The 16,728-nt window shown below is 28.0% G+C and overlaps 2 protein-coding genes across 3 annotated transcripts; one reads left to right on the top strand and one right to left on the bottom strand.

Annotated features, from left to right (window-relative positions):
- Positions 1-7,830: 7,830 nt before the first annotated feature.
- On the top strand, positions 7,831-8,735 carry LOC137808207 (uncharacterized). Its single transcript, XM_068609193.1, has one exon. The coding sequence runs from the start codon at positions 7,989-7,991 to the stop codon at positions 8,493-8,495; it is 507 nt and encodes a 168-aa protein (XP_068465294.1). The 5' UTR covers positions 7,831-7,988; the 3' UTR covers positions 8,496-8,735.
- A 957-nt stretch (positions 8,736-9,692) lies between these two features.
- On the bottom strand, positions 9,693-14,646 carry LOC137805958 (ACT domain-containing protein ACR1). 2 transcript variants are annotated; one of them, XM_068605834.2, is made up of 7 exons: positions 14,373-14,646; positions 14,108-14,153; positions 13,299-13,413; positions 11,506-11,573; positions 10,660-11,313; positions 10,335-10,445; positions 9,693-10,233 (listed from the first exon to the last, which is right to left on the bottom strand). In XM_068605834.2, exons 1-7 carry the CDS (start codon positions 14,441-14,443, stop codon positions 9,838-9,840), a joined length of 1,461 nt encoding a protein of 486 aa, XP_068461935.1. In that variant the 5' UTR covers positions 14,444-14,646; the 3' UTR covers positions 9,693-9,837. The 2 variants fall into 2 exon arrangements, with proteins under 2 accessions (XP_068461935.1, XP_068461936.1); XM_068605835.2 differs by having other exon boundaries at positions 9,720-10,215; positions 14,373-14,509.
- Positions 14,647-16,728: the final 2,082 nt, after the last annotated feature.

The following is a 16,728-nucleotide window of genomic DNA, read 5'->3' as shown; positions in this document are numbered from 1 at the left end:
ATAAGTTATTTGTTTTTATATTTTAGTATAATAAAAAATAGTATTTTAGTATATGCAATTAATTTTGAAGAAATTATTTTCCTTTATTTTTTTTATCAATTTAAAATATTTAGTGGTTTCATCAAAATTAATTAAATATTAATGTTAATTTTTTTAATAAAGATACATGACAATTATTAAAGACCAAGCACATGATCAATTATCTTAACAATAAAAGAAATTAAAAGAAACTAACAAAATTAGAGTTTTTTATTAAGGTGGTTTTTTTATTGTATTAATGTTAATACTTGTACGAATCTCGACTTTTTTGTCTTTATTGTTTTAAATTTAGACTTATAGTCATAAAAATTATACTAAAATGCATTTCGTGTTAAAAATTACTTTGAGGTTGTGAGTCTCTCTATATGAGAGTTTGATTATATATTAGGATGATGATAAATGTGTCTTTGGTTGAGTAGAGGTAACGTAACTATTATATCACATTATATTTATATTGAGGAGTGGGATAGTTTTTTTTTCTCTAGAAAATATGAGCAAGTATAAGAACAAGATCAAAATGTAAACAATGTGGGCTAATAGTTAGAGGTGAAAAAGGGTTTCAAGTGACTTGATTTATGGAACCACTTTGTATTGTGAAACATGAGAGTTTGGTCATGCAGTAGAATGACAACATGTGTGTAGATGATGTGTCCTATAAATGATTTAAGTCTCATGAAAGTTATGATAAAATACAATAGTTATGTAATAATAAAACAACAATAAAATTATTAAATAAAAAATTAAATTTTAAAGATAAAAAATAATTAATTATTATATTAATTAAATTATATATTATTTTAAAAATTTTAAAAAAAATTATAAAATAATTTTTAGATTGATATCTAAATTAGCTATCAATGTTTTATGTAATAATATTTTATATCTTAAATTAGTCTCTAAAAAGACTAATAAAGATTAATTCAGAGTATAAAGAAATAAGTGGTTAAAATCTTGAAAGTTAATGATTAAATAATAATTTAAAATTTATTTTATAATTTTTTATTAATAATAGAAATATATATGAATAATATTTTAGTTTAAAAAATTGTCTCTAATTTATTTAAATAGTAACTAATTATTTTGATATTTAAAATTAATTTTTATTTAATAATTTTCTCGTAGTGTATTGTTATATCTTGGAGTGAGAAGGTATTTCTTAAAAATAGAACAAAATATAAACATAAAAAATAATGTGAAGAAAGAGTTGGATATGAAATAAGTTTTCAAGGAACTAATCTCTCATACAATATTTGCATATCAAGGAAGAATATAGAAATAAACAACAAATTTTACTTCTTTTGGCTAAATTTTCTGAAACTATCCCATAAACTTTGACTAAAACAAGACCATTTATATGTAAATAAAGACGATTATGTAGTGGTCCATAAATTTATGAGCATTGTATAATATTTAAAATATGTAAGCTGCTGCAGATAGTTGGAATATTTTGACAAAAATATTATGAAAATAATGTGATTTTTGTAAAATATTTATAGTTCACAAATATGCTCCTTTTAAATGTTGAAATTCATGATTAGGGTTAAACTTGAATGCCTGTTGTGATGCGAAAAATTTCGGTGAAGTAATAGTTTTCCGCTTAAGGTGGTTGAAGAATGAAAACATAATGGTTTTTTCTTTCAACTCCAATTATGATTTTCTGCACCTCCATACAAATGTGAAAATATATTTTTATCCTTCTTGTATCACCTCATACATTTGAAAAAAAACTTTCATATTACATAATTTGAAAGTTAAAAAAGATTTTCGAATTATGTAATTCAAAAGCTAATTACAAATTTGAAAAAAGACTTTTAAATTACATAATTCAGAATATTACATAGAAATATGTAATCCAGACACGCATTTGAAAAAAGACTTTCATATTACATAATCTGAAAGTTAAAAAAGACTTTCGGATTATGTAATCTGAAAACTAATCATGCATTTGAAAAAAAACTTCCTAATTGTAATCCAAAAGCTAATTACAAATTTGAAAAAAAACTTTCAAATTACATAATTCAGAGTATTACAAAGAAATATTTTTAAAAATATAAAAATTTGTAGAGATGAGATAAAACATATGTAAGTGTAGGAAAAAATTATGGCACAGAATTATGTCCCTTATAATTAGTGAATAGTATAATGAGCATTCAGAACGAAGTTGCAATATGAGGGTCCATGTATACGGATAAATTGGTGAGTGGAATTGAACTTGTTTCTCCATTGCATAATGCAAATTTTTTTAATGGAGTTGAAAATATTTGGTTTGAGAAAGAAAACATGAACATGACATTACAATTCATAAAACCATTCACAGGTTGTCCCAAGCTTCACTATTCATGGTTGTCATGATGAATATCGGAAAGTCTGTTCCAATTATTGTTAAGTTTTATTGTAAAATTTTCTCATCCTATTTTATTCAATTTTGTAAACAAACTAATAAAATTACATGCACGAAAATTACTCCTTCTATTATTAATCATAAATTATTATTTTTCTTGTATTTTTAAGACTTTTTTTAAGTTGTCTCCTATATTAATTATTTTGTCAAAATATCTTTAATTATTTAAGGATAATTTTGAAAAAGTTATGGTGAAAAATACTACTATTTAAATCAATTAGTTTTTTAAAAAACATGAATTAATTATTCATATTTCATATTTAGAGACAAGAGTAATACAGATGTTACAAAATGAAGTTTTTTTTCCCTGAAGGGGGAATATTTGTGTTTTATTACTAAAATTTATTTGTGTTTTATTACTAAAATTTATAAGCTTATCAAATTTAGAAACTAAATAATTGATAGTTAAAACCTTAGTTGTTAATTAGATATCAATTTAGAAACTATTTAACAATAATAGAAACTAATTTTTTTTAGTTTCTAAAATGGTCTCTTTTTTAGTTTATATTATAATTAATTATTTTAGTCTCTAAAAATTGGTTTCTATTTCATGATTTTCTTGTAGTATTATCGATTTTTGTTAAGGAAAAAAATATGAAACTAAAACGATAATTAAATTGGTTTTATATAAACAAAGCTCTCCTAACAAAGATTAACATGGTACTTTTTCAAAGCTCTCCTAAAAAACACTCCTTACATAATTTCAATCTTTCCACCAACTTTTTAATTTTTTTTATATCTTTATACATGCACATCACGAGTCTGCTACGGTAAAATTAAATTAAAAATAATTTTAAAATATAAATGTTTTAATTTATTCGAATATAATAATTAGTTAAACATAAAATGTTGTAATCATAAAATATTTTTTTTTACAAATGAAATATGTGTTTATGTATTTATAAAATAAAAATTAAAAATGATTATTTCAACTAAAAGCATATTTACTATTTATGTTTAAACAGTAATTAAAATATATATTAAATGATTTTAATTTATACATTACATTTTACATATACAATAAAATTATGCATTCCAATGTAACATTTTAGTGAAGGATCTTATTTTAAGATTTTACATATGTTATGTATTAAATATTAATGTCAGTCAATTAAACACATGTTGAACTAACAATTTACAAAATTTTCATAAACTCTTTTTAAAATATTGTTATATATTTATATATTTTTTTTATCGATAAAAAAATTAGTTTATTATAACAAGTATTAATATATTTTTGTTTATAGTACAATACTAAATAAAATACAATTTTAGTAGTCTTTATTTTTTCTTTATAAAATTATTTTTTTAATTATTTCCTTCAAAGTTAATTGCACATAAATACATAATCATACTCAATTATCTTAATTATTAACAGAATTTAAACAAAATTAATATAGTTAATTTTTTATAATAAGATTTTTTTTATTGTAAAAAAATGAAATATGCTAACACCTTATTATAATGAACTGATTATTTGTTTAAAAAAATTATAATAAAAATATTTTACATTGTGAACGAATATTAGAAATCAGTAAGTGTGATTACAAGTTTTTAAAATATTAAGAACTTTTGTTATTACTTTGTAGTATGTATTATTATTTAATTGTTTAGAGACTAATAAATTACTTTTGTTAGGTGTGGAAAATTATGGGAGTTTTTAGCCAAATAAATATAACTTTAGATGTATTTTAAATTATTATAGCTATGATGTTTTTTCTTTTTTATAAAACAATGTGTAGGCATTGGTTTTTATAAATTTATTTTTTGAATGATTTTCATCATTATTTAATATTGATAGGATATCCATTTAACTATGTTGTTTCTATTTTTACTCTGAAAGACACTATACGTAACGTGTTTAAATATATGCTCATTATTACTGAATAATTATATAACTTATTCTTAAAATCTATAAAAGCCAAGTTTATAAAAGAATTGTTGTAACTAAAACAAACAAACAATTGCTATATCCTAAAACTAAAAAATATATATTAAACCAAGATTATAGAATCATTAGAAAATTTATTAATTAATTATTTACATCTTTCATTGTTGTTATAAATTGAATTTTGTATCATATTTCCACTCTCCTTTTGTAAATAGTGTCTTATTATGTATGATATATTAATATATAATAGTATATTTATAATTTGTTACTAATTATGAAATTATTTGACAAGATTACTTTTTCAAAAAGATTATAGAAGGTTCGAAAATTAGACGCCTGTATAGTTAGTTCGTCAAAGAAATGTTAATTATTTATTAATAATGTGAATTACAGGACAAGAAAAGTTGGTCAAAGACATGATTAGCTAGCATGAGTGCTAAACGCCCAAGTGGACACATAAATTAGCTTAAATTTGAATTGTTTAGGCAAGTGGGGACAGAGAAATTTTAATTGGAAGAAATTATGTGTTCCAGGATCCATCATTTTATAATTAAACATATGTTACACTGTATTGCATAAAACAATAATTAAATAAAAGACGAATATATTTGTTACTTAAATAAATAATAATATTTTTTAATTAATAAATAAAAGAATTAGGAAAAAAGATATTTTATAGGGATTTAAAGCGATTCTTTATAAATAGAGAGAGTGACGAAAATAGTTAAATATAATACATCTAACCTAACTTACACGAAACTAATGTATACTATTTTCATTCAATTAATATAAATACGACCAGAAAAAAACTATATTACTATTATTTTTCAAAAAAATATTCTTTTTATTAAATTTTCATTAAATAACAATATACACCCCTTTATACTATCACTACAAGAAAAACATGAAATAAAAATCAATTTAAAAAAAAAATAATTAGTTGCTATAGTAAGAAAATTAGAGACCATTTTAAAAATTAAAAAAAAGTTTTTAAATTAATTTTTATTATTGTTAAATGGTTTCTAAATTGATATCTAATTAACAACCAAGATTCAAAATTATTTAGTTTCTAAGTTTGATAGCAAAAGCTTTGGTTACTAATTAGATACCAATTTAAAAACTATTTAACAATAATAGAAACTAATTTAAAAAAACTAAACAAAATTTAATCTCTAAAATAATTTCTAATTTAATCAGTATAACAACTAATTATTTTTTGTCACTAAAAATTAGTTTATATTTAATGATTTTCTTATAGTGTAGAATGAGATTTCACGGTAACCTTACTTAAAAATATCCTAATATGTCTTCAAATATTTGTAATGTATTATCTTATTTCAAATAAGTCTCATATCTTCGACATTTAAACTTTTTAGCTAGAAATTAAGCAACCACATTTAGAAAAATCACTGGAAAATTTATCAAGAAAATTATTAAATCCAATCTAGAGTAGAGCAATTTGAGTTAGTATTCCTATCAACATTTTGGATCATATCCCATCTTAATCACCCGTAAACACTGACAAAAACTGTTTACAAGTGATAACTTGGATTTTGGACACCCCAAGATAGATCAATTTTCAGTACCATATGATGAGTTGAGATTAGTTTGTTTGTAACTTTTGTTTATAAGGGTTGAAAGGTTTATTATTCCGCCAAGTGTTTATTTACCGTTCTTTTAAAGCTAGTCATTTGCACCTTAAAAATATTGTAACTCTTCATTCTTATGTTGAAAAAGCTCTTGTGCTCTCAAAATGTCTTCAATGTGTTGTTGTCCTGCTTTCTCATTTTCTCTTCATAACTTTTCTTGGGCTTGGGCGTGTTGCATCAACCTATAGTTGAGCTTCTTCATTATGTTATCACAAATCATTCATGATGCTTAAGCTTTATCGCCTTTTGTTTGAAAAAAAAAAAAGATGTATATGACCAACTTCATTACTCTCATGATAGACACTGAAATATAATTGTTAAAGCCACTAACATGATTTTCAGGACCCCTAAATAGAACATTCAGTATTTTTTTGTCTAGTTTTCTTTACTTGTTCTCTATTTATAAGTTTAAAATTTGTTTTAACTATCTGCCCCTCTTAAAGGATTAAGTATTTACATATGTTATCCCGATTCGGAGAACTACTTTAACTGATCTTTATTTTTATTTTTAGGAAATTTTTTTATTGACACTTAAAAAGTAAAATATATATAGTTGACAAATCATTATAATAATAAAATATTATTTTAAATTAACAAAATAAATATAATTAAAATATTAATTTATTCGTTTATCAAATATATATTTATTGTTATATATGTTGTCAAGATATCACCACTTTATTTTTAAGGAATCTCTTGTAAATTCTCTCGCACATTATCATTGATACCTCAAACAAATAAAAGGATATCAGACACAATACTTGATCATAAATTCCCTAGTCAACACAACTATATATTAAATAATATTATAATTCTCAAATTGTCCTAAATCGAAATTACACTGATAAAATATTATCTATTTTAAAGTATATCTTATTATATTTTTCTTAAATTTGATGATTTAGTTATACAGATATCCTATATTATATCCATCCATTAAATAAAGTAGATTCGGCTTAAATAAATTTTAGATTCCCAAATATGTTATTGTTTTTTTTAATGCTTAGTATTTTTTTCTTCAAATTAAATACTTAATAAATTATAAATATTTGGATAAGTTTCTAAAAAAAAATTTAGTTGCTTTTCGTCTCTATTATCATGTTAAATGTTGAAATATTTTTAAATTTGTTGTTTTGATCTCTGGAGTTATTTTTGTATGATAATAATAATGTATATATGAAATAATGAAAACAGTATGGATGAAGAAAAACGTGTGGCGGCAAAAGCATTCGCGGTCTATCACCGTTGTTGGCATTTGTTCTGTCAGTCCCCTCCGAATGCGACAGGACTGGACCTACCACACCACTCTCCTCTGGCGGCTATTCTTTTCTTTCTCTCCCATTCATTCTTTTTTACCTCTTTTTCCTTTTTTTTATTAAGCAATCACTCAACCCATGTTGCATCTCAAATCTTGACCTCACTTCTCACACTCTCTCCCCTTAGACCCTACTAGAGCATGACTTCAGCGCACACGTGTATATATAATTGCTTTCCTCTCATACTGTCATACTTCTAACAAAGACAAATCTGGAGCCATTTTCTAAACCTACAAACACTATTATTATTAATTGCTTCTTCATCCAACTCATTATTCTTTTGACCAAACATCATTGGTTCGCTCAGTCACAGCCTACGTTATCTGCATATTTTACTATATCCGCCGACGGTCACGACAAAATCCACGTTTTGAATTTGAATTTCTCCTACGGATCCAGATTCACCATTCATCCCCCGGCTGCCTCATCTTTAAGTCGTTGCTCTTTGTTGAATTTCAATACACCACGCGACAATTGTTGCCCACAATCATTAAAATCCATAAATATATACAACACACCAGTAACTTACAACTTACAAGTACTTAATTGGTCATAACATAACAGATCTTATATATATCTTCATCGTCTATTAGTTTCTGATCTCACAATTCAATCATAATACTGCACTCTTATTGTAACTAGGAAACAAAAAAGCAAAAGCACTTTTATTAATTTTTGACCACGTTCTCATCATGGAAGCCTATTCTTCTAGTTCTTTTTCCTCATCCAACTCTTCCTACTTGACCCAAAACCCTGATGAATCGAAGGGGCTGAAGCTAGTGTATCCTCTTCAGTCGCACTATTCCTGGCTCCATTCTGTGAGGAAGCCATCGGCAAAGGCCAGGAAGAAGGCACCAGTGGCACCGATGCCACCAACACCGGCGAAAGTGTACAAAGTAGACGCTATAAACTTCCGAGACGTGGTTCAACAGCTCACAGGTGCACCCGAGCACAAGCCCCAGCCACGACAACAGCAGCTTCTTCAGAGCAATATGGTCGCTCGTGCTGGTACTTCACTTGACGTTCCTCATGTGCCCCCGAAGCAAAATGAGCCAAGCGGAGACATGTGCGCTAAATGGTACCAGGACTTGGACTTCGGAATGAATTTGCTCTCACCAACTTCTTATAGCACCTTCTGTTTTTTTCCTCTTTTGAGTCCAAGAGATGTCACCAGTTTAGAAACGGGCAGGGTTCTCTAGGACTTTCGTGACTAATTTCTGCAGACCTTTCTATATGCTATTGATGTGTACTTCTATTCCATTATCTACTTCTTTTATTTTTTGTTGTTACTGTGTCATCACAGTTACATCATCCATCTTCAACCTTCAATTTTTTTTGGGCGTAATGAAATGCCAACAATAACTAACTGCTACCGCCGTCCCTTTAATGGGAGCTTGTTTACTTTGATTGTCTTTATATATCTTTCGTTTCATCCAAAATGTTTTCTCTTTATTGCCTTCAAAGCAAAGCAATTAGCTGGCTCGTTCTGATATTTGCTTGTTCCATAGATAAAGTGTTTTTGCGGGTTTGACCAAAAGTTATTCTAAACGACTATATTGAAATTAACTTGCATAGTTAATCTTAATTACAAGTGAATGTATAATTATATTGAGACTTACGCCTGGTTAGATTCTGGAGTATTTTTTGGGTATCAAATAACTGCATATTTATGCCTAATTATGTTGAAGTTAAATTACTGAAGATTTTATGTCCAATATACGCAGTGAGTTTAGCAAATGAGTATTTTTTGGATAAGTAATATGAATTCAAATTATGTTTGAATTTTGTAATATGCAAAATCTGTGTGTGTGTAAGAAATAGGATAATACTTGCCTGTAATACTGATGCAAGATAAACATATCTTAGCTAAATGAAATTGTGTTTTGGTAAAGTCTAATAGTAATAAACACTTATACCAATATTATTTTATTTTATATTTATATAAATTAGTTGACAAAAAGATAGCTTATCCATTATCATTGTTGTACTCCATTTCTACTTTCATATTTTCATCAAAACCCAAATTTTGCATGATTGATTTAAAGTTAATTACCTATAAATAAATAATTTTTAGTTTAAATTTAATTAAGTTGAATTAGATGCTTTATAGAATATCTATATCCTTTTAACGATATACTTCTTTAAAAAATTGAATTATATAATTTTTTATTTTAAATGTTTTATATATTTTAAAAAATATACTTCTTTACACTGATTGAGGATAGCGTAAAACGGTGATGACCTGATATTTAATACGACAACTTTGAAAAGAAATATTATTACATGATGTATTGTTGCTCATAGCAGATTAGAGTGAAGGTTTCCTAAAAATTATCCATATACGTACTCATTTATCATTTCTATTCATATGAATTGATTCTTATATAGTGAATAAAAAAAAATAAAAATCCGTGTATTGCATAAGTCCGGTAACTAGTATATTTACAATTGATCTGCAAATATCATCTCTCACACGAAGGGAATAATATGTACATGTGGTTATTTTTTGAGGAATAACTCTGGAGTTAAGCATCTGAAGATCTAATGGGAGCGGAAATTATTGGAGAGGCACTCGAGCTGAGACCATAGCATGGTTCCAAGAGAAAGTTTTGGTGTAGCCTGTGAACTATTGGTTTTGTGCATGCAACTTCTACCGGATGATGATACAGGTTTAGGGAGGCTGTGGGGTGAGATGTAATTTGCAATAACGGAGCCACCAGTTTCTCCTCTCACCAACTCTGCTATATTTGGATTCACATCTTCACCTGAACAATTTTTAAGATAGAATGATCCTATTGCTGTCTCACCTTCTACTCCTATATCCACCTTTGTTATTGATAATCCATTCTCACGAATCACACGCGTCACCTTTGAGAGTAGTCCACTTCTGTTCTCAGCCCGAATGTCCACCTTCAATCCCTGCTCCAATACAACTTCCTGTTTTACTACTTCTGTTACCCTTATGTTTTGATAAGAAGAATAGAGATCACAATCTCCAAAACAATGTCACGCAATACAGATAGATAAATAAACAAAACCTTTGGATGCGAGACTCTGCGCTCTATGGCAGCGATTAAACACAGGGTGAGCTTTTGTCTCTCGCTTTCATTGTTCAAATTCAAACTACCTTTTGGTCTTACGAAGTACTCCTGCGTCACATTTCAATTAACAATCAGTATCACCTCAAAGATAGCAAAATTACATGTATTATTTCAGTGCAGTATAAATAATATGAATAATGCTTAGTTCCTTTAAGCATAACATAATAGCCTCGAGCAGTGATATATAGATACATCTCTTTCAGGTGTCAAATAGAAATGTGTGACTGTGTATGCATGTTTTGTCCAATAAATAAAGAAGTACCTGGTCGGCCATGGAGGTGTTAGAGGTAATAGCGGCGTGAAACACCTCGTACTGCATGTCGGTGAGGACGCAGACAGTATCAAACAGAAGCTTGGGACGGTCCCTGCTCCTCACGTTCACCACCCAGTACCCTTTCTCTGCGTACCTACCCACCGACACCTCTATCCCCTCACATCCATTCTTCTCCTTCTCGTCCTGCCACGCGCCGCACCTCTCGTAGTCTCCGTCAGCGTACATCATCTGGTGGAGTCGCCGCTCCGTGTGGTTGCGCCCAGCGGCGAAGCTTCTTAGCCTCAGCCTCACTCTTTTCCTCTCCTCTTCCCCGTCCCGGGCCTTGATTGCCTTCTGGAGCTCGTCCTGCACGTGGGCCAAACTTTCAGCGTCGTGTATGGGCCCAAGTTCGTTTGCGTCCTCCAGATGGATGATACAGGCTACCCTTTCGTTGTGGGTCCAGGCCGTTGCGGAGCTGACGTTGAAGCCCAGGCCCAGTAAAGTGGCTGATATATCTGAAAATAGGCCCGGCTGGTCCCTCATGGTCAACTCTAGGGCAAAGTTCAACACGGACAGTGACACTTTCGATCGTGGTAGTTCATTGCAACTTTGCAGCTCTATGTCGTTTGAAATTCCTTTGCTGCTTCTAGCCTCACACAGTGCCTATAAAATCACTTTCTTTTAGATTAATCATATAATTTAGTCCATCAAAGTATTATGTATTTTTATATATAAGAAATCATTAAATTGGTTTTGATATAATGATAATTTTTTAAGCATAAAAAAATTGAGAATTTGCAACATACATAGGAATTAAATAAAATTTTGAAAGTAGTAACACGGAGACGTGGTGACCTGCTGAATGTGATGGACGAGGCCTTTGTCAGTAAGCTTGTGTCCAACCTGATCCGTCACGTGGAACGCTGCAACGTTCAGTCAACAGTAACCCATCAAGGAAAGGCTATTTCATTAATGCTTACATTATAGACAATTTTATTAAAAATGAAAAATTTAATCTTATAAATTATGCTTCACAGATAAACTAATACAGCTTGTTCGTGAGTCTTTCATATTGTAAAATGAAATTAAGTTCATTGTGTCAGGGCCTAAATTTTGTACTACTTATCAATTTTTATTTTATTATTATTATTAGAAACACTTTTATCTTTTTGGGTAACATATCTTGGAAAGGTACATTCACTCACATTTTACAACCGTGATAGATTTCCATCCGAGAGATTAATATTCATCTAGATGAATTAATTGTGCTGATGATAATTGTTGTTTATATCTATTGATTTGTGTAAATTTGTTGTCAGCGTGAAAATGCAGGAAAATTTCAAAATTATATTCTTGCAAAACTATATTTTTGTGAAAATGTGAACAAAATTTATATAGGATTGTAGTATTTTATGTTGTTATTTTTGAATATTTTACATTATGAAAGATTTTTCTTTTTATATTGATCAAAGTTAATTTTTGGTTGAAAATGATGTATTTTTTTTTTACAAATGTTAATTAGGATTATTTCCTGGTCGATGTTAGTTAAGATTTTCGTAGTTAACGGTCAATAGGACTTTTTTCGATGAATAAATATGGTTTTCCATTTATCTCATCAATGTTATTTTTGGAATAGTATGAAAAAAATATTATATTATTATTCAGCTGCTTGTTTTATGAAATTTATAAATAAAAGAGTTGGGTGGTTCATTTTCATAAAATCTTCTCTTTCTACCACTATTCTCCTTATATTATCTCTAGGACAGTTTTTAAATCCAGAAGAAATAGTGGGAAGCTAACAAATAAAGTAGAAACTTTATCCAATCAAATTTGTGAATGAGTAAGTTTATATATACCTAAATCTATTGAAAAGATTTTTAGATTCTAAGAATTTTGTATATGGAGTAAGTTGTCTAAGATTCTAAGAAAAAATGGATGTAAGGTTTGGGTCACAATATTTGTGTTTAGAAAACACTACCAGAAAATTATTAAATAAAAACTAATTTTTAAAAAAGAAAAAATATATTAGTATTGATTAAATTAGATATTATTTTAGCTAAAAATCTTGGTAGCTAATTATATATAAATTTAGAAATTAATTTATAAATTTTACTAATAATAGAAACTATTTTATATATCAATAATTTTGTTTCTCTCTAAACTAATATCTAATTTAGTCAATATAATAATTAATTATATATTTTTTTAAATTATTCTCTTTTATTGATTTTCTTGTAAGGAAACAATAGAATTCAGGTTAAGGGAGTTTTCTTTCAAAAGATAATAACTAAAACGCATTATATACCTTTATTGTGATGATTGTAAATTGTTATGTTTGATAATATCTACTTTTGAGGTAAGTAATGTGAGGTGGAGTAGAGTCAATGGTTGTACATTGAGGTAAACTAATATTTTTTTTTATCATCAGTTAATATGTGTATTATTACCTGCTAGTGTACTTCTATGCTTTTATGTACTGCTAGTGAAGGTACATAAAATATATTTTTTAATTTTAAAAATGGTTATGGAAAATAACAGAATTACAGAAATGTGTATTCTAATAGAAATTTGATAAGGATTGCAGGTGGTATTGGAGTGTAGCATGCAAATAAGAAAAAATGCAGAGTGTGTTAAGGGAGGATACTGACCATCCATTAACCATCCACCATCAGAAGAAATGTATGATTTGGAAATGACGAGATCAAGCTCTGCCAACACCTGCACCATCTCCAATAATACCCCATGCCTGTTTGCGCTGTCAATCTGTTTCAGAACATCCTACACCAATTAATATCTACCAAAAATAACCATGACTTCAACTACTGTGACCAACACTTCTTTTATAACATGTCAAATTTACAGCTTGTACTTGGTTTAAGAGAGTGACAACTTATATTGGTTTTTGCAACGAAACTACCGTAATTATTTATTTTTTAAAATTACAAATTTGGATAAAAAAAAGTTTTTTTTTCAAAAATAAATTAATTGTATGATACGATTTCATTTATAAAATATTTATGATTTTACTAATTTCAAAATTTAATCAAAGTCGTTTTTTATTTAATGAAATTGACAAAGTGTGTCTTTTAACCTAAATTATATTTATGAGGTATAATTTTAAAGTTGTCCACACAATTTATGACATCAATGAAGTCGTCTATAACTTTCACTTTAAAATCATTCATATGTTAAAAAAATTATATAATATATATATATATATATATATATATATATATATATATATATATTTAAGCTCTTGCTAGAGAGCATTCTAATATATTGAAGGAAGCTTAGGCTGAGAAGTAACGCGTGCTCATTGATTCACATTATTGTTACTGCTAGGGCTGGTCTGTGGCCGAAAACGGCGGGACTCAGCATAATCAAATTCAAATATAATGAATAAGCCTAACTCATACGACTGATATGATGTGATTTAGCATAGATAATTAAACCTAACCTTCACCACTGTGCAGTCTCTGCTGGAATCGTTGTCTATACAAACCCTGCTCATATAGAACAAGAAACATGTAAAATACAAGAGATTATAAATAAGATGGTTATTTTTCTTTCAAGTGTTTTCCTAATCGTTCACCTAAACAGCAATATTGAATTCATTAATATATAATCTATATTATGATCCGGATGAATTAAAAATAAGTAGAACTTGTTTCAGTAGGAAGAAGGAGATGAGATGTTCATGAGAGGAAAAGTTTGATTAGTACCTGGGTGGATGGATTCTTTCCATGTGCGATTCAATCTCCCTGTCGATGTGAGCATGGTAAATTATCTCCATCTTACACAACGAACAGGCCGTTCAGTTGGAGTTTTGCTGAATATAGTTCCACGATTTATCGTGGAGTTGTTCAAGTATCTATAGACATTTCCAGGCCTTAGTTAGGAACGTTCAAACTCTAAAACGTACGCATGGCGAAGAAACCGCGTACGCATAAAAACAGCATAATGGAGCGCTGTTTTTCTTGTTTTCTAAGTGATCACACAGAAACCCAAAAAACAAGAAAATGATATATAATCATTAAGATTGGAACCTTGCCGTCTTAGAATTTCCCTTTGACTTCGAAAAACAATTACTTTAAAACAGGGAAATTGTAAGGTAGCTGGTAAAAAGAGCAAGAAATTTAAACCGATGACTTATGAATAATATACACAGCATTAATTTAAACTAACTATTGTAAAGAAACTTCACCTGATGATAAATATGCAGGGTCCATTAGGAGGCGAGGATAGTAGGAAGATGGTGCGAATGCCAAATGTATATATTCTATGTTAGGGAGCTTCTTACGTGTAAATTTAGAAATAGATGTGTGCACATATGTATTTACTATTTAGTAGTGGAATGGAACCGAAGCATACGGGGAGAATCGAGCATGTATGAGTTATTCGCACCTACTTAAAACATCAGCGTATTTTGTATGGGCCAATATATATCAACAATCATAATTTTTTATATAACTCCCAATATTATTATTTTAATATTTTTTTATATTATTTAATTATAAATTTATCCTTTACTATATATTTATTTCTAAATCTATCTCATCCAAAAATTTATACAACTCCAAGATTTGTCAACCTATCATTTTCCTCTTGTATGTGCCAATGATGGAAAACCTCAAAGAAAAGTACTGCACAACTTAGGCACTATCATCTTTTTCTTATGCTCACATCATCACTATTTATAAAAATAAAGCAAATCATCATACCGAAAATGTACCTATATTTAGTCCTCGCCGATTTTGCTGGATTTTAATTATTTGAGATCTATCTCTCTCGGATTTGCACACATCAGCAAAATTTGCAGAAGGTACACGTTACACATGTTGAAGACGTGGCAGCAGTCTTGGTAAGTTGTAAATGCCGAGGAGTTTGTCCCTCACCCACGAATTTATGCAAAGATGTGGTTCAGAATCTGTTACGCGAAATTGTGATGATGGTTGCATATATAGTTCAACAAACTCTCATTTTAATAGTCCCTATTATGTAAATTTTATATATTTTATTTAAAGAAAAAATAAAAAGAGATATATTTTATTAATAAAATAATTAGTACTAATAATAATTATAGAGCATATAAAAGATAAAAGCTTTTAAATGATAAAGTAGTTATAACTAACAAATTATAAAATGATAAAACAGTTACAACTAACTAATAAAGTAGTTATAAAAATCTAAAATCTAAAATATTATGTGAAATAGTATTTATCATTTAATAATTGCTGGAAGTTAAGGCTTCTTCTTTACTTGGGCTATTTTACCAGTAAGTAACTCAACCACACACCATAAACTAATACTTTAGAAAATCTAACGCTTGCATAGATTCGTGAGTAAGATTTTACACATTACCAATAAAAAATTGTAAGCATAATTATTATTGAACTCAATCAACCTATCTCGTGATTCAATTTATTAGTTTATTGTCTAATTTTTTATTTACAATATATTTATAACAAGTTTAATTCCTATGAACCACTAAAATGAAATTTTCTACCTTATTAATCAATCAAAAATTTACATATCATTACTACTAATAAACTTTACATATTACACTAGTTTTACCACCAATATAGATCTCAAAGATATAATATATAATAAAATTAGATAAATAAACATATTATACACCTCTTATGAAAGAATCGGTGTAATTATTTTATTATTTTTTTACACATATTACACCAGTCTTTCATCAAATCAAATGAAATAAAGTTAATATTATTTGATATTTTTTCTTAAAGATGATTAATATATAATGGTAATATAATCGATAGGTAAATAAAATCATGTGATACCTACTAGTTGAAAAATTAAATTTGATATTAAAATTAATAATAACAATTTCAAGCAAAGACAACCTATATTTGTTGGTTTTGTATGTGATGTCCATCAAGAAGACAATGTTGAATGCATTCACCAACTTAATTGCATTAGGATGTGTCCAGAAAAGATATGTAACAACATGTGTGGACTCATTACACCAACTCTAGTGAATATAATTGTCACGCTTTAACAATATCATTAACGATTGCATTTCAGTTTTGCCTTCTTTCTATCATCTCTTACATG

Source organism: Phaseolus vulgaris, chromosome 3, assembly GCF_051622355.1.
Source record: "Phaseolus vulgaris cultivar YP4 chromosome 3, ASM5162235v1, whole genome shotgun sequence".
Lineage (NCBI taxonomy): Eukaryota > Viridiplantae > Streptophyta > Magnoliopsida > Fabales > Fabaceae > Phaseolus > Phaseolus vulgaris.
This window is presented reverse-complemented; position numbering and strand designations above follow the sequence as displayed.

What these genes read in the sequence shown, in the direction of transcription:
- LOC137808207 (XM_068609193.1), top strand. Translation starts at nt 7,989, where the DNA reads ATGGAAGCCTATTCTTCTAGTTCTTTTTCCTCATCCAACTCTTCCTAC.
- LOC137805958 (XM_068605834.2), bottom strand. Translation starts at nt 14,443, where the DNA reads ATGGAGATAATTTACCATGCTCACATCGACAGGGAGATTGAATCGCAC. An exon ending in GAGACTGCACAGTGGTGAAG is followed by an intron (nt 13,414 to 14,107) that starts GTTAGGTTTAAT and finishes GTTCTGAAACAG; the next exon opens with ATTGACAGCGCAAACAGGCA. An exon ending in TCGTCCATCACATTCAGCAG is followed by an intron (nt 11,314 to 11,505) that starts GTCACCACGTCT and finishes GTGATTTTATAG; the next exon opens with GCACTGTGTGAGGCTAGAAG.